Source organism: Salvelinus sp. IW2-2015, linkage group LG1 (genome assembly GCF_002910315.2).
Source record: "Salvelinus sp. IW2-2015 linkage group LG1, ASM291031v2, whole genome shotgun sequence".
Classification (NCBI taxonomy): Eukaryota; Metazoa; Chordata; class Actinopteri; order Salmoniformes; family Salmonidae; genus Salvelinus; species Salvelinus sp. IW2-2015.
In genome coordinates, this window is record NC_036838.1 from 10,691,341 (window position 1) to 10,718,888 (window position 27,548).

At 40.2% G+C, this 27,548-nt stretch overlaps 1 protein-coding gene across 1 annotated transcript; it reads left to right on the forward strand.

The window, feature by feature from the left end:
* Nucleotides 1-295: 295 nt before the first annotated feature.
* Nucleotides 296-27,548, forward strand: bdh2 (3-hydroxybutyrate dehydrogenase, type 2). The gene is made up of 10 exons (XM_023983172.2): nt 296-387; nt 6,501-6,603; nt 7,566-7,644; nt 16,642-16,738; nt 17,313-17,421; nt 23,533-23,593; nt 25,942-26,055; nt 26,488-26,546; nt 26,794-26,886; nt 27,143-27,548. Exons 2-10 carry the CDS (start codon nt 6,532-6,534, stop codon nt 27,194-27,196), a joined length of 738 nt encoding a protein of 245 aa, XP_023838940.1. The 5' UTR covers nt 296-387; nt 6,501-6,531; the 3' UTR covers nt 27,197-27,548.

The following is a 27,548-nucleotide window of genomic DNA, read 5'->3' on the forward strand; positions in this document are numbered from 1 at the left end:
GTATTTTGAACTTATGTGCTTGGAGTGACTGCCAGCTCCGTCACAGATTTAGATGGGAGAGTTTGTTTGATAGGGTTAGAGAGATTGGCCAGGGATAGGATTTGGGTGGGGGATTAGTAAGGTTTGTAATGCTTTATTTTATTAGAAATACTGGGTTAAGTTACAGAATATGGTGATAGAGTTACAGGGTGTGTTGAGTGGTGGTGTGCTGTCCTTTCAGGTAGGTGGCGGTGTATGCACCTTTCAGTTGGTTACGATCCACAAGTGCAAATTTTAAAGAAGAAGAATCAGCTCACGAGCTACTTCCTTCTACAGAAGCCAATAGGAACTTAGTAAATGTGCACGAGGCATCTCCTGACTGAAGTTCATTGTCGTTGCAGAGCGTTAGTAAGTTGTTTAAAGTTCAAAATTGTCCTACAAAGTTATTTTTGCCCGGTCGAAACAGCATGTATCACTCATATGAATAGTTAGATATTTAATTGCAAATATAACGTTATGTAATGTATCTCCGTTGCACACGTTTGCTGTAGATCAAAATAGTATTTGCTTGTAACAACAATTTTGCACGCTGAATAGTTCAAACGAAAGAGTATGATTCTAGCTATTGAATTAACTTGCAAATGAATAACAAAGTACTATAGGACAGTGTTTTTTAAACTGAGAGGAAATGTCATGGTAAAAAAAGAGATGAGGTTGACATGCCTTCAATTCTTGTCAAATCTAGCCCAATATGGTACTAAAGGAGCCTAACATTACTCCTTAGTCCAAAGACCTTACCTCTGATGCACTATGCAGAAATCGCTCAGCCATTTCCTGGTTGCTAAAATCTAATCGTTTACCTAATTTCAGTTTATGTAACTAAACAAGAAAGTACAGTAACATCTTTGAAATTGTTTCATGTTGCGTTTTATATTTTTGTTCAGTAGCTAATTTCCAACTATAGTTTGATGCATGTAGATTCTCTTCTGTCATAACTTGTTGCCCCAGAAGACTAAAGTAGTGCTCACCAGAATGTCTTACATCGATAAAATGAATGCATTAGTAATCTATTTGACACCGGTAAAGTTGTATGTTTTGTTTAGGGACGGGGGAGAACGCAATTACTCCAAAACAGTGGAAAGATGGGTCCTTTGCAAAATGTTCAAATGTCATCAGTTTGACCAGTTTTAAGGAAATGAAAAGCTGAGAAAATGAAGAAACATTTCTGATTAGACTTCTGTTAGTTTTGGGTGCATATTTTGTGGTTGAAATACTGTCTGCTTCCATAAGTGTCAAAGATAACACATTACACCAGATTCGTATTTTCTCTAGAGATGCTGAAAGAAAGAAATCATATTTCTCCACTCATGTTCCTGAGATAATTAACATTTGTATAATTTTACTGCAAGAAATGCATAATTCTGCTGGAGTTAATATTATGCTATGTGAGAGGTTGTAGGCCTACAGTCAGTGTCCATATTTCAGTTACTATTCCATTTAACCCATATATAAACTTAAATGAGTATTCTGCAAAGGGTGGCTACTTTGAGAAATCTCAAATATATAATAGAAAATAGTAAAAATAAAGAAAATCCCTAGAATGAGTAGGTGTGTCTGAACTTTTGACTGGTACTGTATATTTGCGCACATTTCTGACCTAATCATTGCGGAGGCCTAGACTAAAAGCCAATTTATGCTTGATCCGAAAATGTGGTCGGAGGCTCCATATGCAGGGTGTGACGCATTTGCTGAGCCTCCAAAGGCATGCAGATGCCAAATCGAGCTCCGTACCGCATCGCTATGCGCTTCCCAAATGTTCTAACAAAGCGGGGGGCTCTGTATAGCTCCGCATTGACATGATTGGATCCTGTATGAACACAAACTCACTTTCTTGACAACAGCTCTGCACTGCTCTGCGACGCATGAATGCCCTGACTTCTACTGAGGCCATATCACCTTAAATACTGCATGGCTAATGCAGATGTCGGATTGAACATGCGCTCAGATGCACAATGCACTTCTCTCTCCAGAATGTGCTCTCTCCCACCAATTTGTGCACATTCATTGTTTCATAACTTCATTGTGTGAATTTTTGCATTTGAGTGTTAGTGTATATCAATTCCCTATTACGTATCACCAGTAGTACATTTACCGTTAAACCCTATAATTTCTAATCTACAATGTTTGTTACTTTGCTTACCGTAATTTATTTTAATGCATTCAATATTATTATTCCAGTCTTCCCGTTCTCATTGTCTGAGTGGACACATTGTTTGCAGAGTGCACAACCTATGCTACACTTGTGAGAAACAAGTTTTGGTTTATTTCATTCCATTTACAAGTTTTGTCAATTTAGTCATTGACAGGAGCGGTCCAAACAAAAGACAATGTTGAGTAAGGACACGCATGCATAGAAGTAGGCCTATAGGCTACCTGGCCTGAGTGGAAATGTAGGCATATAAATGTGCGCATTTGGGGATCTGATAGTATTTCTGATTGGCTTAACGCACCACCACACACAACCTGTGAAGCTTCTCAAAGTAATGTTTTCTTCACCTCGAACAGCAAGCAAACAGACTGTTTTTACATCCATTGAGAATTACAATAGTTCCTCAAAGTATTTGAAAAATCTTTCCAGCTCTCTCCATTTTGATAAATGTCATGCTCTGATCCAGTGGAAACAAAATGGATTACTTATTAGTGCTTGACTTGGACTGAAATAAGTCCCTGTACTCATTTTGGGTGCTGGTACTGTTTATTTAGGTGCAGGAGCTCCACAATACTTTTGAACTAATATTCTATAAAAGTAACAGCAGTAGACAATTTGAAGTGCTGGTAATCAGCTCCGGTGAGCTCCTGCCCAAGTCAAGCACTGCTTCTTATCCCTTGCGCAAATAGCCTACAGTTGTATCTGTCTCGAGCTAACTGGTGCCCAGAATATTTATTCAATTTTGCAAGCTTTGGGCTGGACCCAAGTTAATAGTTTATACAATGTTTCAAGTTTGGCTACACATGGCCTGTTTTCAACAATGTGATTTATAATATATTTATTTTTGTCAGGATATTTTCTAATTTATTTTCTACATTTCCAACAAGTTTTTAGTTGTTGGAAATAGAAGTAACTTTTTAGGTTTGTGTCATTTGGATAGAATTTTGATTAACCACATGACAATGATTTTGAGATATGAAGAAGACGACAAAATTTGCACATGAACACCATAACTGGCATGCAGATCGTTAGAAATTGTAAGATAAATTGGCATTCAATATGAGAAAGGTTGCCGATTCCTTGTGTAGCCTATTACTGGCAACTTCAGGAGAGTAATGGCATAATCTGTGAAAGCCAGCAGGAGCGGGAGGAGAATAGTTTTTTTTTTTTGGTTATCTAGATCTCTGGTGTCCTCTTGAGGAATTTGACTTATTTCATCAAACCTTAAAGCATCAGACAAGCTCAATGTATGTAGTTTTTTTTTTTTTAAACACATAGGGTGTGTCTATTAAATCAAATCAACTTTTATTTGTCACATGCGCCGAATCCAACCTGTGTAGTCCTTAGAGTGAAATGCTTACTTACCAGCAATGCAGTTTGAAGAAAAATAAGTGTTGACAAAAAAATAGATAATTTAAAAATAACAAATAATTAAAGAGCAGCAGTAAAATAACAGTAGCGAGGCTATATACAGGGGGTACCGGTACAGAGTCAATGTGCAGGTGCACAGGTTAGTCGAGGTAATATGTACATGTAGGTAGAGTTAAAGTGACTATGCACAGATAATAAACAGAGTAGCAGCACCGTAAAAGGGGGTGGGGGGACAACAACAATGCAAATAATCTCTGTAGCGATATGATTAGCTGTTCAGGAGTCTTATGGCTTGGGGGTAGAAGCTGTTAAGAAGCCTTTTGGACATAGATTTGGCGCTCCGTGGCGGTAGCAGAGAAAAATGTCTATGATTAGGGTGGCTGGAGTCTCTGACAATTTTTAGGGCCTTCCTCTGACACCGCTTGGTATAGAGGTCCTGGACGGCAGGAAGCTTGGCCCCAGTACTGGGCCGTACGCACTACCGTCTGTAGTGCCTTGCGGTCTTAGGCTGAGCAGTTGCCGTACCAGGCAGTGATGCAACCATACAGGATGCCCTCGATGGTGTATTTGTATAACCTTTTGAGGATCTGAGGACCCATGCCAAAGCTTTTCAGTCTCCTGAGGGGGAATAGGCGTTGTCGTGCCCTCTTCAGAACTGTATTGGTGTGTTTGGACCATGATAGTTTGTTGGTGATGTGGACACCAAGGAATTTGAAGCTCTCAACCTGCTCCACTGTCGATGAGAATGGGGGCGTGCTTGGTCCTCTTTTTCCTGTAGTCCACAAATGTCTCCATTGTCTTGATCACGTTGAGGGAGAGGTTGTTATCCTGGCACCACATGGCTAGGTCTCTGACCTCCCTATAGGCTCTCATTGTTGTCAGTGATCAGGCCACTGTTGTTTCGTCTGCAAACTTAATGATGGTGTTGGAGTCATGCCTGGCCATGCAGTCATTGGTGAACAGGACGTACAGGGGGGGACTGAGCACGTACCCCTGAGAGGCCCCCGTCTTGAGGATCAGCGTGGCAGATGTGTTGTTACCTACCCTTACCGCCTGGGACGGCCCGTCAGGAAGTCCAGCATCCAGTTTCAGAGGGAGGTGTTTAGTCCCAGGGTCCTTAGCTTAGTGAGATTGCGTCATCTGTTCGGGCGGTAAGCAAATTGGAGTGGGTCTAGGGTTTCTAGGATAATGGTGTTGAACTGAGCCATGACCAGCCTTTCAAAGCAGTAGGATATAATTATGGTCAGATTAGCCAAATGGAGGGCGAGGGGGAGCTTTGTACACGTCTCTGTGTGTGGAGTAAAGGTGGTCTAGAGTTTAAAAAATTAAAATTATTTTTATTTTTTCTGGTTGCACGTTTAACATGCTGGTAGAAATTAGGTACAACAGATTTTAAGGCCATTAGGAGCGCTGCGTCTGGATGACCTGTTTGCTTATGGCCTTATACAGCTCATTGAGTGCGGTCTTAGTGCCAGCATCGGTTTGCGGTGGTAAATAGACAGCTACGATAAATAGTGTGGTCTACAGCTTATCATGAGATTCTCTACCTCCGGTGCAAAACCTCGAGACTTCCTTAATATTAGATTTTGTGCACCAGCTGTTGTTTTTCAAATATACACAGACCACCACCCCTTGTCTTACTGGAGGCGGCTGTTCTATCTTGCCGATGCAGCGTAAACCACTCCAGCTGTATTGTATCCATGTCGTCGTTCAGCTATGCCTCGGTGAAACATAAGATATTACAGTTTTAATGTCCCGTTGGTAGGGTATTCGTGATCATAGCTCGTCTATTTTGTTGTCCAATGATTTTACATTGCCTCAACCATCAGTCCTATTAGGCAGATTACCCACTCGCTGTCGGCTCCTTAGAAGGCACCCCGACCTACGTCCCCGATAACTCTGTCTCTTTCTCATGCGAATTACAGGGATTTGGGCCTTGTCGGGTGTCTGAAGTAAATCCTTTGCGTCCGACTCGTAAAAAATAAATTTTTAGTCAAGTACGAGGTGAGTAGTTGCTCTTTTCGGTCATAAGAGACGGTGGCAGAAACATTATGTACAAAATAAGTTACGAATTATGCAAAAAAAACACACATATAGCACAATTGGTTAGGTGCCCGTAAAACGGCAGTTATCTCCTCCGGCACCGTTCTATCACTTTATGGAAAAATACACTTTTTAAGAATTTCAACCAACCGATTGGTCGAAAGAATAGACGACTTTCGGTTGACCAAGATTTTAATTGTTGGGGACAACCCTAGCACCTTTTTCCCCACTGCTATGGAATAAATAATTGTATTATAATAATTATAAAGTCATACAATTTTTTCTGTGCATGAAGTTTCAAATGCATTCTGTCATTACTAAATGTGTAATGCGATAGGTATTTTGACATAAAAAAGACACAAACATTTAATGAATAAAATATTGAATCAGTCTTCCTCAAATGAAGGGAATGATACGATCTTTAGTAGAAGGGAATCTGATTTCATTCGTCCTCAACTCGTGGCTCAGACACGTCATTCACGAAAATTTTTGTTAGCCCTGAGTTAACGTGGGCCAGCGTAGGTTATTTCTGAAGGATTCGTTGCCATAGACATTGACCTGGCTAAAAAGTGAGCCACATTCGTGGCTCTGGTTATCCCGAGTTGAATTCAGATTTGACCAAAGTTACCTCGCTATCTCGAACCAAGTATGTAGTATAGGGCTTTGTGGTGTGAGAATACCTGCTGCAGCTGATAATGCAATTTTACCCAACCAAAAAACATCTTTCACACACAAACATCAAACATTTCACAATAATAAAGCATTATGTTCCCTAAATGTGTATTTAAGAACTTTCCACCACTGTTTTTGGATAATAAATCCACCACGGCAACTTCAACTCTACTACCTTGACTGTGATCTTAACAACAATAATGACATTGTTTTTGTTCGTCTGCAGAATTGCCTGTAGAATTAAATACAGCATCATCATGGGCCGCCTGGACGGGAAAGTCATTGTGTTGTCAGCAGGAGCCCAGGGCATTGGAAGAGCTGCAGCCATTGTAATATTTACTTAATTTACCATTCACCACACAGCTAGGCTACATTTGCTAAACAAATATACACTGAATGTACAATACATTAGGAACACCTTCCTAATATTGGGTTGCACCCCCTTTTGCCATCAGAAGAGCCTCAATTAATCGGGGCATGGACTCTACAAGGTGTTGAAAGCGTTCCACAGGGATGCTGGCCCATGTTGACACCAATGTTTCCCACAGTTGTCAAGTTGGCTGGATGTTTTTGGGATGGTGGACCATTCTTGATACACAAACTGTTGAGCATGAAAACCCAGCAGCGTTGCAATTCTTGACACACTCAAATCGGTGCGCCTGGCACCCACTACCATACCCCGTTCAAAGGTACTTAAATATTTTGTCTTGCTCATTCACCCTCTGAATGGCACATACACACAATCCATGACTCAAGGCTTGAAATTACTTATTTAACCGGTCTCGTCCCCTTCATCTACACTGATTTGAAGTGGATTAAACAAGAGATACCAATAAGGGACCATAGTTTTCACCTGGATTCATCTGGTCAGTCTGCCTTGGATAGAGCAGGTGTTCCTAATGTTTTGTACACTCAGTGTAGATATGGTGAATTTGATTGTTAAGGCTCTCAGAAACACCCTCTGATGGGGGTCGGCAACAAGCAGCCCACTTGCCAAATTCGTGCTATTAGCATTTTTATTAGGCCTCCCGAAGACTAACCAAGAATTCCATTCCAAACTATTCCTACAAATAGAGACCTATGTGATCATGTCTCAATCAAGGTATGATAATTTTGCATCTATTTGGGTTTACTTGCAGTCAATTTACGCGGCTAAACCTAGTTGCCTACCCCTACTCTAAGACTTGTACAATGATGTAAAGTAGTCACGATGTATTCATTTGAACATTTTACTGATATTGAGTGAACAGTAAATAACCATGAAAGTAATATTCTGTCATTTTAACTGTAGGCCTTTGCCAAAGAAGGAGCTCAAGTCACCGCAACAGATATCAATAGAGAGAAGCTGAAGGAACTGGATGTCCACCCTGGTACAGTTTATTTTTGTTTACTACCATCATTTACTGGGAATCCTGAGAATTAAGGCATGCCCTTCATTCATATCAAATCTTAAAATCCATCAAGACATTAGTTTGAATGCAATACCCCCAGTACACCCCAATGAATGTTTCTGTTCTACAGAGTAGGAGCCCTGCCACTGTTTTGGTGAACTGCTGAGAGATGGGGCTGGAGAATTCAAAGCCATGTTGTTTACAAATTACATTCTTTACAAAGAAATTGTCAAATAAGCTTATATTTTGGGTTCTGATGGGGTATCTATATTATACCGTGAGCCACAAAATTGCAGTGGGATCTCCTACAATTTTGCTTCAATTTTTTTCATTTTAGGCTCAAAAGAAGCATGTCATCTGGGGAAATGCCACTTTGTTTTGAATTGCAGTCTCACATTTTCTAACTTTTCTTTAGACATATTATACATTTAAAGGAGGGGAGAAACCTGGAAGGGTTAACTCTGGAAAGAAACCCGGTCTCTGGCGGGGAGTTGCATATGTGATGAGCACAGGGAGAGTTACCACTCAGCCATAGCTCTGCACACCCAGTTAAATTTTAAACCAAATAATTGTTCAATATTGCAAACATAGGGTGACATTTTTACATGAGCAAATTAACCATAACGTTTTAAATAAACGGGAAGTTGCAAATAGATTATTAGCAGCCTGAACTTGTGCTTTGCAGTGGGGGCTATTGAGTGAACAATTCTGTGATGGTTCCAGTCCACAAAGATGAAATTACATTGGATCGGAATGGATAGGATAAGTAAATTAATTTAAAAGTGCAAAATTTATGTACCATTTGCAGATTGCCCCTTTTAAGTTATTAACGCTTACCTTTTGAGGACAGCAAAACCCTGGTATTTTCAAAGGCTGCATTAAAACAATGTCCATGGTTTAATCTTTAACCATACTGTTTAGGTGTAATGGGTAGTTGTAGTTTTTTTTTAGGGGTTACGAACTGCTCTTATTACAATACATTCCAATGCTTAAATGAATTTCTATGACACATGTGCACTGATCACAGTACATTACCCAACCATGCCTTTATTTGAGGCATGGTTGTTTGGTTATGGTAGATATTCCTTTCAAAGTGAGTTACTTAAAAGGGACAGTGTAACGCTTCCTTCCGTGCATGTTCATCTTCCCCACACTTCCCACACCTACTAATGTATTAAAGAGATGCAGCGGGATCTTTTTCAAATCTCACGATTTGGACACGAAGTACCTTTTGTATGGTTCATACATGCATTATATACCATCTGGTGTCATGTCCTAGTGGATAAAGCAAGTCAATACTTACATCTCAACATTTCATGCCTGTGGCCTACACGTTTCTTCCTTCCATTTTGTGGTCGAGCTCTGAAGGTACACTGGGTTTCCCACGTGCTTAGAAATTTTTGATAACAGCGAGAATAAATTGATCAAAGGAATGCAACATAAGTTAGAATGCATCCGCTATTAAAGTTATAGTACACCTATAGGATACAGATTTTGGATAATTAAATACTTATCCAAAACGTACCACCCCGTGGGCCTGAAGGCAAAAAGTAAATAAGTTATATAATTTATGTGTGGGGCTTTAGTTGAGATTGTTCTTTAGAGTCAAGTGTGTATATATATGTCAAGGCCTCAATTGTTCCTTGATTAGCACCTTAAATTCTCACTGTCGATAATTCTGTTATAATTTCTAATTGTAAATGTATCCACTTTCAAAAAAAATTTTTTTTCACCTTTATTTATCCAGGTAGGCAAGTTGAGAACAAGTTCTCATTTACAATTGCGACCTGGCCAAGATAAAGCAAAGCAGTTCGACACATACAACAACACAGAGTTACACATGGAGTAAAACAAACATACAGTCAATAATACAGTAGAAAAATAAGTCTATATACAATGTGAGCAAATGAGGTAGATAAGGGAGGTAAAGGCAAAAAAAAAAGCCATGGTGGCGAAGTAAATACAATATAGCTAGTAACACACACGAATGGTAGATTTGCAATGGAAGAATGTGCAAAGTAGAGATATAAATAATGGGGTGCAAAGGAGCAAAATAAATACAGTTGGGGGAGAGGTAGTTGTTTGGGCTAAATTATAGATGGGCTGGTTACAGGTGCAGTAATCTGTGAGCTGCTCTGACAGCTGGTGCTTAAAGCTAGTGAGGGAGATAAGTGTTTCCAGTTTCAGAGATTTTTGTAGTTCTTTCCAGTCATTGGCAGCAGAGAACTGGAAGGAGAGTTGGATGCAGCCAATTCTAGATTTAACTTTGGATTGGAGATGTTTGATGTGAGTCTGGAAGGAGAGTTTACAGTCTAACCAGACACCTAGGTATTTGTAGTTGTCCACATATTCTAAGTCAGAACCGTCCAGAGTAGTGATGTTGGACGGGCAGGCAGCGATCGGTTGAAGAGCATGCATTTAGTTTTACTTGTATTTAAGAGCAATTGGAGGCCACGGAAGGAGAGTTGTATGGCATTGAAGCTCGTCTGGAGGGTTGTTAACACAGTGTCCAAAGAAGGGCCAGAAGTATACAGAATGGTGTCGTCTGCGTAGAGCTGGATCAGAGACTCACCAGCAGCAAGAGCGACATCATTGATGTATACAGAGAAGAGAGTCGGTCCAAGAATTGAACCCTGTGGCACCCCCATAGACTGCCAGAAGCCCGGACAGCAGGCCCTCAGATTTGACACACTGAACTCTATCAGAGAAGTAGTTGGTGAACCAGGCGAGGCAATCATTTGAGAAACCAAGGCTGTTGAGTCTGCCGATGAGGATGTGGTGATTGACAAAGTCGAAAGCCTTGGCCAAGTCAATGAATGCGGCTGCACAGTATTGTTTCTTATCGATGGCGGTTAAGATATCGTTTAGGACCTTGAGCGTGGCTGAGGTGCACCCATGATCAGCTCTGAAACCACATTGCATAGCGGAGAAGGTATGGTGGGATTCGAAATGGTCGGTAATCTGTTTGTTGACTTGGCTTTCGAAGACCTTAGAAATGCAGGGTAGGATAGATATAGGTCTGTAGCAGTTTGGATCAAGAGTGTCCCCCTTTGAAGAGGGGGATGACCGCAGCTGCTTTCCAATCTTTGGGAATCTCAGACGACACGAAAGAGAGGTTGAACAGGCTAGTAATAGGGGTTGCAACAATTTCGGCAGATCATTTTAGAAAGAAAGGGTCCAGATTGTCTAGCCTGGTTGATTTTTAGGGGTCCAGATTTTGCAGCTCTTTCAGAACATCAGCTGACTGGATTTGGGAGAAGGAGAAATGGGGAAGGCTTGGGCGAGTTGCTGTGGGGGGGGTGCAGTGCTGTTGACCGGGGTAGGGGTAGCCAGGTGGAAAGCATGGCCAGCCGTAGAAAAATGCTTATTGAAATTCTCAATTATAGTGGATTTATCGGTGGTGACAGTGTTTCCTATCCTCAGTGCAGTGGGCAGCTGGGAGGAGGTGTTCTTATTCTCCATGGACTTTACAGTGTCCCAGAACTTTTTTGCGTTTGTGTTGCAGGAAGCAAATTTCTGCATGAAAAAGCTAGCCTTGGCTTTTCTAACTGCCTGTGTATATTGGTTTCTAGCTTCCCTGAAAAGTTGCATATCACGGGGGCTGTTCGATGCTAATGCAAGAAACGTAATATATGCAAAGCATTGAAGATTTGAATTCATGCACTTCTAAATAACTTTTAACTTTGCCCCAAAAGAATTGAACTAAAGGGCACTCCCACATCATATTAAGGAATGTGCCTACCTGATTTAGGGGACACTGAACAGTTGGGGCCAATTTCATCGTAAAAGTTTTTCCTTGGTGTTAAATACAGTCTGCGAACAAATGTAACATTTATAAATTAATAGTTCGGATTACGGGATACCAAGGTAATATTTTTTCCATATTCTGTTCCAGTTAAAGGGTTGTTCCGATTCAATTAGATCTGTGGACATACAGATTAGATCTGTGGACATCTTTTTTTAATGGCTAGCTCATAAACTTTCCAAAAGTTTATATATTTTTGAGATCAGTTCTTTCGGGAGCCCAGAGTTTATTTATAAAACCCATAATTGGATGGTTCGGTAGTTTGGTTTCCCAAGGAACTCCATAAGCCAGCATAGCTGACCTAAGTTGTAAATATAGAAAAAAGGAGTTGCCTGGTAATGTACATGTATCTTTCATATCTTGGAATGTTCTCAAACCATTACTGTCCATGATATCTGTAAGTGTACGGATTCCACATTTGGACCATTGAGGGGATGCAAAAGGCCACCCTCCAAATCGCAAGGCATTATTGTGAAATATTGGGAGCATGGCCATGCCATTTTGATTCCGAGTTAAAATGTTTTTCAATTTTGCGGCAAATAGAAATTGTGTAAGCAATAGTGGGACCAAAGCGTAGTTTACATTGTTTAAGTTATATAGGAGACAGCATATTTCTCTATACTAAGAAAAATCATGTCTAAACCAATTTAGGATGGGGTGAAATGCTCGTGCCTGGAAATACAAGTTTGGTACGGATAGTCCTCCTACTTCTTTCCTTCTGTAAACTACAGAAATTCAGCTGTGGCAATATATTCATTTTGACAATAGATAATATGCCGGTTAAAGAAACTGGGATATTATTCTATCTACTGAGGTTGATTTAGAATGTTCTGTTAAAGTTGATTTCTTTTGGTACTTTTTATACCTTTTTTCTCCCCAATTTCATGATATCCAATTGGTAGTTAGTCTTGTCCCATCGCTGCAACTCCCGTACGGACTCTGGAGAGGTGAAGGTCGAGATCCATGCGTCCTCCGAAACATGACTCTGCCAAGCCGCACTGCTTCTTGAAACACTGCTCGCTTAACCCGGAAGCCAGCCGCACGAATGTGTCAGAGGGAACGCCATACATCTGGAGACCAAAGTTAGCATGCAAGCTCCCGGCCCGCCACGAGTCGCTGGAGCGCGATGGGACAAGGACATCCCGGTCAGCCAAACCCTCCTCTAACCCGGACGACGCAGGACCAATTGTGCGCCGCCTCATGCGACACAGCCTGGGATCGAACCCGTGTCTGTAGTGAAACCTCTAGACCGCTGCACCACTCGGGAGGCTCCCTGTCAAAGTTTCTGCCAATGGTTTTATCTAAGGAAGGAAATATATATGGGTCTTTCTATAAATATTGGGGCCAATGTGTGACATTGGGATCAACATTTCTAAATGGTTTGAAACTAAAATAACTATTTTCATGCAGTTCCACGTGTGTACTTGCAAATTGGACCATAACTCCACCTATACAGCCTAGGACTATACATCCTTTTAGCATAGTTCATACAGACATTGACAAGTCAAATTCAAGGACTTTCAGAGACCTTTTCAAGCACTTAATTGTAATTCAAGGACCTCAATGTTATATAATTGTACATATAGGGCCTAATACACCCCCCACTTAAAGAGTATATATATATACACTGCTCAAAAAAATAAAGGGAACACTTAAACAACACAATGTAACTCCAAGTCAATCACACTTCTATGAAATCAAACTGTCCACTTAGGAAGCAACACTGATTGACAATACATTTCACATGCTGTTGTGCAAATGGAATAGACAAAAGGTGGAAATTATAGGCAATTAGCAAGACACCCCCAAAAAAGGAGTGATTCTGCAGGTGGTGACCACAGACAACTTCTCAGTTCCTATGCTTCCTGGCTGATGTTTTGGTCACTTTTGAATGCTGGCGGTGCTCTCACTCTAGTGGTAGCATGAGACGGAGTCTACAACCCACACAAGTGGCTCAGGTAGTGCAGTTCATCCAGGATGGCACATCAATGCGAGCTGTGGCAAAAAGGTTTGCTGTGTCTGTCAGCGTAGTGTCCAGAGCATGGAGGCGCTACCAGGAGACAGGCCAGTACATCAGGAGACGTGGAGGAGGCCGTAGGAGGGTAACAACCCAGCAGCAGGACCGCTACCTCCGCCTTTGTGCAAGGAGGTGCACTGCCAGAGCCCTGCAAAATGACCTCCAGCAGGCCACAAATAATAAACTATTATTCTGACATTTCACATTCTTAAAATAAAGTGGTGATCCTAAGACAGGGAATTTTTACTAGGATTAAATGTCAGGAATTGTGAAACTGAGTTTAAATGTATTTGGCTAAGGTGTATGTAAACTTCCGACTTCAACTGTGTATATATCTATCACACATGTATGAGTACACCCCTTGAAATGAGTGGATTTGGCTGTTTCAGCCACACCTGTTACTGAAAAGGGTATAAAGTCAAGCACACGGCCATGCAATCTCCATAGACAAACATTTTCAGTTAAGGGGCCTTACGAAAGAGCTCAGTGACTTTCAATGTGGCACTGTCATAGGATGCCACCTTTCCCAGCAAGTCAGTTCAGCAAATTTCTACCCTGCTAGAGCTGCCCCAGTCAACTGTAAGTGCTGTTATTGTGAAGTGGAAAGGTATAGGGTCAACAACCGCTCAGCCGGGAAGTGGTAGGCCACACGAGCTAAAAGAATGGGACTGCTGAGTCCTGAAGCATGTAGTGCATAAAAATTGTCTGTCCTTGGTTGTAACACTCACTACAGAGTTTCAAACCTCTGGAAGCAACGTCAGGACAAGAACTGTTCGTCGGGAGCTTCATGAAATGTGGTTTCATGGTCGAGCAGCTGCACGCGAGCCTAAGATCACCATGTGCAATGCCATGCGTTGGCTGGTGTGGCGTAAAGCTTGCTGCCATTGGACTCTGGAGCAGTGGAAATGCATCCATCTGGCAGTCCAACGGACTGGGTTTGCCGGATATTGGAGAAAGCTACCTGCCCGAATGCATAGTGCCAACTGTACAGTTTGGAGTAGGAATAATGGTCTGGGGCTGTGTTTCATGGTTTGGGCTAGGCCCTTAGTTCCACTGAAGGGAAATCTTAACGCTACAGCATACAATGACATTCTAGACGATCCTGTGCTTCCAACTTTGTGGCAACAGTTTGGGGAAGGCCCTTTCCTGTTTCAGCGTGACAATGCTCCCTTGCAGAAAGCGAGGTCCATAAAGAAATGGTTTGACAAGATCGGTGTGGAAGAACTTGACTGGCCTGCACAGAACCCTGACCTCAACCCCGTCGAATAGCTTTGGGATTAATTGGAACGCCGACTGCGAGCCAGGCCTAATCGCCCAACATCACCTCACTAATGCTCTTGTGGTTAAATGGAACCAAGTCCCTGCAGCAATGTTCCAACATCTAGTCGAAAGCCTTCCTAGAAGAGTGGAGGCTGTATGCTTGGGTTCATTATCCTGTTGGAACGTAAGTCTTTGCCCTAGTCCAAGGTCGTTTGCACTCTGAAGCAGGTTCTCATCAAGGATTTGCCTGTATTTGGCGCCATTCCTTGTTCCCATTACTAGTCTCCACAGCATCTTTTGCCTTAATGATCTCTGTCTTTCACGTGCCTGTTCTTTCACGTGCCTGCACACTTTGGTCGGAGGGACAGCTGTAGGCAAAGTCTGCGTAGTTCCATATTTCTCAATGGTGGAGACCACTGTGCTCTTGGAAACTTTCAACACTCAATTGTTTTATACCCTTCCACAGATATATTCCTCATCACAATTCTATCTCTGAGATCTACGGACAGTTCCTTGTACTTCATGGTATAGTTTCTGCTCTGACATGCACTGTCAACTGTGGGACCTGACATAGACGGGTGTTTCTTGTCCAAACAATTTGAATTGGCCACAGGTAGACTCCAATCAAGTTGTAGTGACATCTCAAGGATGATCAAAGGAAATTGGAAGCACCTGAGCTTAATTTTGTGTCATATAAAAGCGGTGTGAATACTTATGTGAATGAAATTTCTGGATTTCATCTTCAATACATTTGCAAATATGTCTAAATATGTTTACTTTATCCATCTATAGGGTTGTGTGTGAAAAATAAATAAAATCTATTTAATCCATTTTGAATTTGGGCTGTAACACAACAAAATGTGGAATAAGTCAAGGGGTATGACTTCTTTCTGAAGGCACTGTAGTATTTTAATCATGTTAATGAAATTGGAGCCAATTCCCATATGTTCTAAGAAAGACCAGAGATATGAACATTCTAGTATATCAAAAGCTTTTTCTGCATTGAGTGATAATAGCGCCCAAGAAGCTGTTGTTTCTGATGAAGCATCTAAGATATGTAATAGTCGGAGGTTATCCAAGGATAAACACTTTCTATCGAACCCGCTTTGATCCGTGTGGACCAATTTGGGGAAGTAAATCTCGAGACGGGACGACAACAGTTTAATATCTGTGTTTATCAAAGATAACGGGCGATAGTGAGAACTGGGTGCCATCCTTTTTTTTTAAACTTATTTTTAAAGTGAAATTACTGCTGTATTCACATCTCTCCCAAATGAACCTTTGTGAATGGCTGTATTAATAATTTTGAGCAACAGTGGACCTAATTGATTCCAACATTTTAAATAGACCGTAGGAGGAATACTGTCCCATCCAGGTGATTTGCCTTTATTCATGCTATCCAATGCTCTTTTGAGTTCGAGAGAGGTGGGTTCCTCTGTTGAGAAGAGTTTAATTATTTTAGAAAAACACTTAGTATTGCTTGGTATGGATATACAATCAGAGGTTTACAGTTATTTGTAGAAGGAGAATCTTTGATTAATTTGGGTTGTGATAGTAATTCCCCTGTTTCAGTAGTTGCTATATCAGCTAATTGATCATTACTGCATAGCTTGTTGGCCAGTAAACGACTGGGACGATTACCGTGGAAGTAATGGTTGAGTCTTACTGGATGGATGGTAAATTCTGCTCTCTATCATATCAATAAATTAAGTTCTGTCTTGACTTTGGAAAGAGTAAAAGCTACCTGGTCTGAAAAGTGTTTGTTGAGAACGCTCCAACACGGTTAACATTTCCAAATCTATGTAGAACTTTTAAAATCTAGACACATCACTTCACATGACCCAGCCCGCATCCACCTATGTTTTTTGTGGCTAATTTTACGTATATCTCCTAGGTATCAAGACTAAGGTGGTGGATGTGACCAAGAAGGACCAGGTGGAAGCGCTGGCCAAGGAGTTTGACCACGTAGATGTGCTGTTCAATGTTGCCGGGTATTTTTTGTGCTTTCTCCTGTTCCTTTTTCACTTGTATCTTATTTATATATTTTGAGGGATTGATTCAATTATATCGATGACACACTGAATTAATAAAAGTCAGATCAGATGTATTGCACCATCACACACCATTTTCCAAAAGGTGCCCCCTGTACCGAAGTAGCTAGGGCACTGGCTACATTTTATTTTGTGTAAACCAGGTAAATTATTTGTCTTCACATTTTCCCTCTCCACGTAGGGAACCTGCACAATTTCAACAGGTCACATTTCACACTTTTTAAGACCACCGCAAATACAATTTAAAGGGTTACTTCGGGATTTTGGAAATGAAGCCCATTCTGCTTACATAGTCAGATTAACTCATGGATACCATTTTAATGTCTCTGCATTCAGTATGAAGGAAGTTGGAGGAAGTTTTGTGAGCCAATGACTGGAAGTCTACAGTATCTACTAGCATGCTAGCAGTTATCATAGACTTACAGGCATTGTGCTAATGCTAGTTATCAAGCTGACTGGAGACACCGCCATTTTGGTTCATCCATGATTGACCACTACCCATCACCCCTCCCAGGTTTGTCCATCACGGCTCCATCCTGGACTGCGAGGAGGCGGACTGGGACTTCACCATGAACGTCAACGTCCGCAGCATGTACCTCATGAGCAGGGCTTTCCTGCCCAAGGTGAGCAATCACCCCGCCGCTTTACTCCACCGACCTCTGACCCCAGAATTAAGGAACACAGTCCTCACCATATGAATTTCAACTGTGAAGCTACAGTGCCTTCAGAAAGTATTCATACCCCTTGACTGATTCTACATTTTGTTGTTACAGCCTGAATTCAAAAACAGTCCTGTATTTTAGCATCTGCTTCATCTGACCACTTTTTTGTATACCGAGTCACTTGTGCTTCCTGCTTTAATTTTTGCTTGTAAGCAGGAATCAGGGGGATAGAGTTGTGGTCGGATTTAGCAAATGGAGGGCGAGGGAGAGCTTTGTACGTGTCTCTGTGTCTCAGCTATTCATTTTCTTTATCAATATCTTTTCTTTTTTTTTAATCTACAAACAATTCCACTTTGACATTATGGGGTATTGTGTGTAGATCAGTTACCCAGTCTAATACATTTTAAATTCAGGCTGTAACACAACAAAATGTGGAAAAAGAAAAGGGGTGTGAATACTTTCTGAAGGCACTGTACATTTATTTTATTTTACGCCAGCATTTTGAATTTGAGATTAAATTATGAATATGGGGTGACAGTACAGAATGTAACTTTTTTTAAGGTATTGTAATTTCTATCCGTTTTACCATTTAGAAGTAAAGGCACTATGTATGAAGTGTGTGTGTCCCCCCCCCCCCGAAGAAATCACAAGTATTTGGGCAACTTCACTTATAGTATGTCAAGTAATCTAAAGTATTGTAGTTGGTCCTTATGGTGGATGTGTGGATCCCTTGCACGCAATGACAGCATCAAGTTTGTGACTCTAGGGCCTCCCGAGTGGCGCAGTGGTCTAAGGCACTGCATCGCTGTGCCACTAGAGATCCTAGTTTGAGTCCAGGCTCTGTCGCAAACAGCCGCGACCGGCAGACCCATGGGGCGGTGCACAATTGGCCCAGCGTTGTACGGGTTAGGGGAGGGTTTGGCTGGCAGGGATGTTCTTGTGTCATTGTTCTCTAGCAACTCCTGTGGCGTGCCGGGCAAAACGCACGCTGACATGTTCACCAGGTGTATGGTGTTTCCTCCGACACATTGGTGCGGCTGGCTTCCTGGTCAAGTGTCGCCCCATGGCTTTCGACCTTCACCTCTCCCGAGTCCGTATGGGAGTTGCAGCGATGGGACAAGACTTTAACTACCAATTTGGATACCACGAAATTGAAATAATAATAATACAAAAAAGTTGACACTATGGGCACAACTGGCTTTAAGACAGCGCAATTTTGACCACCTTATATGAGCTCATTTGCGACGTTAACTGTCAACACTCCAAACATATACTCATTATAGGAGCTTATGCTATTTAAACTAGTATCAATCCACAATGGACTAGGATGAGAATATTCTGTGCACCCAGCTGAATTAGAGTTGATGACGACGCAAAGACCGCCAATAACCTACAGAACTTGAGACAACGGCACGCAGCATTAACTTCTTATGGCTGTAAGCGGAGCCTTGAGTACCCTGGAAAGAGGTGGCCATTTCAAACGGCCTCGTTCTCAATTCTTGCTCGTACAATATGCATATTATTATTAATATTGAATAGAAAACACTCTCTAGTTTCTAAAAACGTTTGAATTATGTCTCTAAGTGAAACAGAACCCTTTTTACAGCTCATTTCCTATCTGGAAGTGAGATTTCCAAAAGCTAAGTCGCTCTTCAAAAGCTTGTCTATATAAGGTCATGTCACTTAGGACTGTAGAAACACMTCATACACCTTCCTCTGGGTCTCATGCGGAAGTGAGAACAGAAAGGAGTTGAATATCTCTTTCAGAGAATGCATACACCCTCTTTGAATGAGACGACCGCCATAATTTATTTTTCCTGAGGCGCGAACTCGGCCCAGGACTCTCCACCTGGAAAACGGTCGTTCTCGATGAATATGACATCTGGCTTCGATTTTTTTTGATACATGTCACAATATCATCCTAAAGTATGTTTTTTAAATATAGTTTAATTATATTATTTAAATTTAATCGGGATTTTATACGTGATGCGTAGGAAGAATTTTGGAGATGGAGAGGTTAGCACAGGAAGGCCAGTGTGTTTGCTAATTCAAGAGGGAAATAGTTCGTTTTGGATCGAAACAAAGCTGGTTCTGAACAAAAGACCCATTGTACAACATTCTGAATAAAGATCAACAAAGATAAGGACCCAATTTGGGATGCTATTTCATATATATCTGTCGAACTGTGCTATGCTACCGTTTGCCTTGAGTCAATGCTGTTGCTATGTTTGCTATTGTAGTAAGCTAATATGACGATATATTGTGTTTTCGCTGTAAAACACTTAAAGAATCGGAAATATTGTCTGTATTCACTAGCTGTATTCACTTTCATTAGCTATCCACCATATATTTTTCTGAAATGTTTTATGATGAGTAATTAGTAGTTGACGTTGGTGTCTGTATTTACTCTGGCTACTCCCGTGCTATTTCTGACTGTAGCTATAATGGTAGCTATGATGGTAGCAGTAATGTAAAACTCATTTATAGCTGAAATATGCACATCTTTCGAACAAAACATAGATTTATTGTGTAACATGTTATAGGACTGTCATCTGAGGTAGTTTTTTCTAGGTTATTTAGGTTAGTTCTAGGTTAGTTAGGTTGGCTTTGCATGCTAGCTGCATGCTAGCTGCATGCTACCGGTGCTGTGAAAAATGTCTGTCTCTCTTTTTGAATTTGGTGGTGAGCTAACATGAATATATGTGGTGTTTTCGCTGTAAAACATTTAAAGAATCTGAAATATTGTCTGTATTCACAAGATCTTTGTCTTTCATTTGCTATCCACCATATATTTGTCTGAAATGTTTTATGATGTGTAATTAGAGTAGTTGACGTTGGTGTCTGTATTTTCTCTGGCTACTCCCGTGCGATTTCTGACTGTAGCTATGATGGTAGCAGTAATGTAAAACTGATTTATAGCTAAAATATGCATTTTTTTTTAACAAAACATAGATTTATTGTGTAACATGTTATAGGACTGTCATCTGAGGTAGTTTTTTCTAGGTTATTTAGGTTGGTTCTAGGTTAGTTAGGTTGGCTTGTGCATGCTACTTGCATCCTACTTGTGCTGTGAAAAATGTCTGTCCTCTTTTTTATTTGGTGGTGAGCTAACATAAATATATGTGGTGTTTTCTCTGTAAAACATTTAAAAAATCGGACATGTTGGCTGGATTGACAAGATGTTTATCTTTCAAATGCTGTATTGGACTTGTTAATGTGTGAAAGTTAAATATTTAAAAAAAAATATAGATTTTGAATTTGCCGCCCTGCACTTGAGCTGGATGTTGTCATAGGTGTACCGGTGTCGGGCTTGCAGCCTTAACAGGTTTTAAACGTAACACCACCAAATAATTAATTAATCAAAACCCAGCCCTTTAATGCATCCACCAGCTACTGCGCCCATAATTCTGGTTGTGAAAATAAATATTTCTGACACCCTGAACCTATACCAACCTATAGCCTACTGCCAGCACTGAGATTATCATTCTCCTAACCTACTATGTTAATTCTCTGGATTATTCTCATCCTAGTCCATTGTGAATTAATCCTACAGTTTATTAAATAGCACAGACTAGTAATGAGTTTAAAAAAATTACATCCAGTGTTTGCTCAATATTTTTGAAGTGTTGACAGTCAACATTTTTGTAATGGGCTTCAGCGATTCCTTTACGCATTGTACTTGTAGTCAAATGCAATTTACTGGAGCTTTAGTATTTGTTATGTATGTGTGAGGCACATTCTGAAAAAACAAGATATAGCCTAGGCCTACCGTTGATATGGGGTTATGGGAGAGAAATTGATGAATAGCCTATGTTTGGAGGAGCGTGTCTTTGGTAATCGAACAAGAGACGCTCTTTGGATATGGGGATGGATACAAGCCAAATTAAACACACACACAGTAGCCTATCCATAAATGTTTCTCGACGTTCTACCCTTGTCTGTGAATTTTGACTAATATAAAAGCATGCCGGCAAAAGCGCCACGAGTAGACCATTGAAAACTATTTATGGATAGGCTATTTGTGCATAGCCAGGATAAGAAACACACCAGACACATTGCTGCTGTCGTGTCTTTGCTATCATTAAATTGAAGACTTATAGTTTTTATCAAAGATTCCTGTAATTAGGGATTACGCGATCAACTGAGTTGTAACGTAACTAATTAACTATGAATTCGAGGGCACCAGGGAAAGTAGTCAGATTACAAAGTTATAATTTCCCAATATAACCTTTCAGATATTTTCATATCTGATCAATAGTCTTCTAATTAATGATTTATTTACTTTACCTCACGTTAGTCTCATTCCAAACGTCGTAAATTGTTGATTATCTGCACGAATCCAGTCTTCACTATGAGTCATCCATACATCAATTGTCTTAAATCATTTATTTATTACTAACTAATTAATTCACAGAAATAAACAAACAAACTTAACAACGGTTACATGAAATGGGAGAGATATGCCCTAGTGGGCTGAACCGGCATGGCGGCATGTTAGACAAAGGGGAGAATTGGGGGTCGACTCAGAAGTCACTAGAGTTCATAATTATAACAATTGACATGCTAATCCTTTACACATGAACGCTCACTCATTCGGGAACAATTGCAATCAATATATATATATTTACGCTCGGTGTGTCGTCTTGATCGTTGGAGAGAAGTTAGTTTTGTTGGAGAGTCGTCGGTCTCTGTCCTGGTTATTGTGGATAGTTCAGAGTGACATTCGTTATAGAATGGATGTTTCCGCGGTTGTCTTTCTTCGCGTTCAATGATACCGAATTCCTAGCTGCAGACTAGTAGTCAATATCAAAGACTTGTTCTTATTCGTCTAAGAGTTTAACCACGTGGTATGGTTAAAGATTCAGCAATGGTACTTAACCTTCGTTCTCCTAATCTGGAGAAAACATAGTCTAATGGTAATTTCTCAGAGTTGGCTTTTATTCAGATAGCAGGAAGGGGCTGTCCTTGGATGTCTGACCCAACTGGCTCAGGGGCGGGTCCTCGGGTTTAGTTCAAATCAAAAAGGGATTTGTATTTTTCTTCATTAAAAAGTCCAAAATCATATTACACAATTATACAAACAGTATCATACTCACTCATTCATTTTATACAACAAACAGATGTAACCTCATATCTGAGGTTATTATATAAACAGCGGTATGGTAATGTAGTCCCACAGTCTCTCATGAGTTTCCCACATGGGGACAAACGGACCGGTTCATAGCTGGAATCTCCACCGAGCTTTTATACTTTTGCAGGAATATGAAATATGTTCGTACCTCAAGTTCTGTGAGGTGGAAGAGAATTCCTTTGTCCTGAAAGTTTACCCTCTCTCTTAATACTGTTTGGCCATGAGGAGATTCTCAGGAATTTACGACGTCTCTCTGTGATCACAGCATGGGTTGAAGGAGGAAAGGGAGAGGCAGGGAGAGGGGGATGGGGTTTGCAATACCCAAGCAGGCAACGTCATGACACTGCTGAACCAGCTTTTTTGTTATAGTAGGGCAAGGGTTTTTTAATTAAACGAAACGGAAAATATGTTTGTTACAGGAAAATAACTTAAATGTTTCTAAATACGAGTCATCGAATTTACAGGAGCGATTAAGGGTTAAGTGCCTTGCTCAAGGGCACAGACAGATTTTTCACCTAGTCGACTCTATGCTACCTGCCAGGTTCTGGATACAATTATGTCATAGCCTACATACTGTAGATAAAAAGGAGATGTCTGCTCACTGTTTTGCTGCTGCCAAACATAACCTTTTAATAAAGCTTTTGTGAGTAAGATTTATTTCAAAGCGGTCTCACGAGCCAAACCCTTTATCGATTGTTTTGACTACTTGACGAATGCATTGGGCATGACCGTGTAGGGGCGTTCCTTTGTAGTTACTGCAGCAGATATTGTAGTGGAAACCTGTCCAAGATGTGTATAGCGTAGTGTCTTTTTAGTAAGTTATCTACTATGTAGACTTAATAATTAAACATTTTGATATATACAGATGAATTGTCTTTTAAATTCGATCACTTACTTGGATAATGCTGTCCTGTTGATCAACAATTTTTTTCTCAACTCAGATGTTGGCCAAGAAGTCTGGGAATATCATTAACATGGCGTCTGTGGCCTCCAGTATAAAAGGTAAGGATGCGCTTTTCTTTTCTTCGTAATACTGAACCAAAATATAAATGCAACACATTTGTGCACAACATTTGAGAGGAGATTTTTGTGCATATGGAATGTTTCTGGGACCTTTTATTTCAGCTCATGAAACATGGGACCAACACATGTTGTGTTTATATTTTTGTTCAATGTGTACAGGGTTGGGTAGGTTACTTTCTAAATGTAATCTGTTACAGTTGCTTGTTACTTGTCCAAAATTGTAATCAGTAACGTAACTTTTGGATTACCCAAACTCAGTAACGTATTCTGATTACATTCTGTTACTTTTAGAGTTCTTTCCCCTTAAGAGGCATTAGAAGAAGACAAGAATGTATGTTACCAATTGAATGGTATCTATTGCAGGACAAACCAATGTTAAAGTTTACATAGCTGGCCATATATGGATGTACAATTTTACTTTATGGGTTGGTTATGTAGGCTTCTTCTAACCCATCGCTTTCTACTACATATAACAATACGATTAAATTATATCTTTACATTAATAACCAAAGTCTATCAAAATTCCAATAAATGTTATACCCCTTGATCTTCAAGAATAGGACTTGGAAATATGGAAGTGTAGATTAGTCAAATTGTTTTACCTGAGCATAACTACTCTGTTTATGATTTGGTTGTCATGGAGGACTGAATGGGCTCATTGATTCAAATTGAAAAATAAATGCTGCGCTCATGTAATGGCATGCTTTGAGCACTACTGAAAAGTGCTATTTACACTGGGAAAATAAATGCCATATGTTTACTTTTTTGTTGGTGACAACAAAATATCTTCATAATATGATGTTGTTTAAAGGGCAAATCCACAGATGAAACAGTAACAAAACGGTCGCCCCGCCTCTGTTTTGGTAAAAAGCTGAGGGATGGGCCTGGAGAAATGTAACCACTCTCAGATTAATAGACAGCTATGGATGCAAGGGCTGACCATCCATGATATCAAAATGATTGTTTTCACCATGTTATGAGGCTACACAGTGTGTGTTTACATTTACAAGGTTTACAAACATTGGAGAAAAACTAGCTTATATTTGGGGTTTTCATGGAGTGTGACAGTTGAACTAAGCTCATGAGGCATTTATAAGTTATATTCCTCAAGAATCAATGTGTGTGTGTGTATAAGCTACATCAATTTTTTGAGTAATATTAGTCCAAAAATGGATGTAGCAACTACAGATTGCCTCTTTTTAAGTCTATCAAAAGTGTGCGAGTTTGAGCATGTGTCCATTAGGCCTATGGATTTTTTTTTTTGCAGACCCACTTTTATTTCATAGGTTGGGATCTGCACTATGCAGCTGTTGCAAGAGCGCATTTTTCACTGGCTGTCCACTGGTTTAAAAAACAATGATTGATGTGCAGCTTGAACTTCTTGAATTCAACCATTATTGGGATCAAATACACATTTAGATTTGTGAGCAGCTATCCACAACAACCACAATTCATGAGGTGCAAATAGCTAAATGAGAGAGCAGCAGTGTGATTCATATCAATGCGCTATGTAGATCTCAATAAGAAGGGATATCCGTATCGCCGCAGACTACACCACTGCTGTCATCCTTAATTCCAAGCGTTTATTCAAATTGGATAGTCATTGGATGCCGACAGCAGTCGCACCATTGGAAGCCATAGCTTGGACTGTAGCCTACAAAAGCCTCTTTTCCCGCGATCCATCAAACTCATTTGGTGTCATCATAGTGGTCTCTGACTTGTGGTCAGACTCACTCAGGTGGAACAAACTTAAACTTGTGGCTTTATTCAATGCTGATTTGAATGTCATTTAGAAAACAGAAGTGCCAAAGATTTTTTTCCCGCGAACATCCTTTCTGGATTTAGAAGTAATCCTCAAAGTAATCGTCTAGTTTTTCAAAATTATCTGTAATCTGATTACAATATTTTAGCTGGTAACGGGTTAGTTACTGTTTTTTGTAATCCCTTACATGTAATCTGTTACTCCCCAACCCTGAGTGTGTGTGTGATAGATATATACTGTATATATACTATATGTATGTATGTGTGTGTATATATATATATACTGTGTGTATATATATATATATATATANTATATATATATATATATATATATATATATATATATATATATATATATATACACACACACACACACACACACACACACACACACACACACACACACACACAGTGTATATATATACAGTATATATGTATACTGTGTATATATGTGTGTGTATAGTATGGTAATTCATCATGAACATCCAATGAAATTGGAAATCCAATCCTCTGACTATGTATTTAGTCAAGCAAAACCTTTGTGGCTGCGTGTGTTCCCTCCATAGGTGTGGTGAATCGATGTGTGTACAGCACCTCCAAGGCTGCTGTCATTGGGCTCACCAAATCTATAGCAGCCGATTTTCTCGAGCAAGGCATTCGCTGTAACTGCGTATGTCCTGGTAAGCACTGCACCCTATATTCCTTATATAAAATCTGATTAATGTGCCTTTTTAATCATACCCTAGCATGACTCAGGAATGGCATGATCTGTGTTAGATTATAACACAAACACTGCTTACAGGCCCTGCTTACAGGAATGCTACACTGGACAGGGAACTTTTGTCAATCATGATACGCTCCCATTTATTTCAATGAAACCTGGGCATAAAGCCATGTGGCTCTGCGAGTGGCTCGCGCTGCTCATCTTAAAATTACGCTCTGGTTCTTTTTTCAAGAATTTGACATGCCGCTCACGCCAGAGACAAGTTCACAGTACAGAGATTTCGCACTGTGAAAAGTGTATTGTTTTTGTTTAATCATTGTGATGTACCATACACTGTATAAAGAATAGTGATTATGTACAAAATGTAAGTGTTTTCTCTGCTAAACAGGGACCGTGGACACCCCGTCTCTGAGGGGGAGAATCCAGGCTCAGCCTAATCCAGAACAGGTACTCTCTACCTTCCACAACTACTGTCATATTGTTTTAGTGTATAACAGGACAGCCTGTGCATTAATTGATAAATAAATAATCATTAACAGATTTCTGTCAGTGTTGCATGTACGAAGTACCAACGCTGACTAGATTCGATGGCTATTTTACGTGGCCCTTTTAACCCACAGTGGGAAACGCTCCATTGGAAAGATGCCAATAGTAAATATATTTATATGATATATGTCCTGCTTCATCTCTGCAGGCCCTAAAAGACTTCATGGCGAGACAGAAGACGGGACGAATGTGCACTGCCGAGGAGGTGGCACACCTCTGTGTCTACCTGGCCTCAGACGAGGTGAGCGCATTCATTGTCTGCAGAGCCCACAGCAACAACAACAAAAAGTATCTGAATGTTGGGTTAATGTTTTGTTTCTGTTACCGTGCGTTAGCATGCCACTGGGTGCTAAATGACAGCTGATGTAGCCGGAGTTTAGTTTAGTTACGTTCCTCAACAATTTATTTGAAACATCTGTTAAGCTAAGTTATGACGTTGTCGCCCTTATGACGTAGCATCCAAGTAAAGTGTAACTGTTTATTCCACCTCCCTCTAGTCTGCCTATGTCACTGGAACTGAGCATATCATTGATGGAGGATGGAGGCTCTGAAGAACCTACAGTACAGAGCACAAGGAAGCTCTGGAAAACTATCATGTCTTACTGTTAATTACAGTAATATAAATTTCAGTGGCCTATGCCTTATATGGTATGCCAAAAGCTTGACTTATTTTGAAATCATACAGAAGCTGCTGACATTTTTTACAGATTTTTCATGAAGAGTTTGATTATGTGGTGTACATTTAATATAGTCTCTTCAAAAATAATTGTTAAGAATAATGACTTCTGGTTTCCTTGTGTAGAATAATATACTGTAATCAACTAGTTTTACACACCTGTACATGTGATTTTGTGCTCATTGACACAATGATTACATATAGCTAATAAACGAAAAGCAATACTT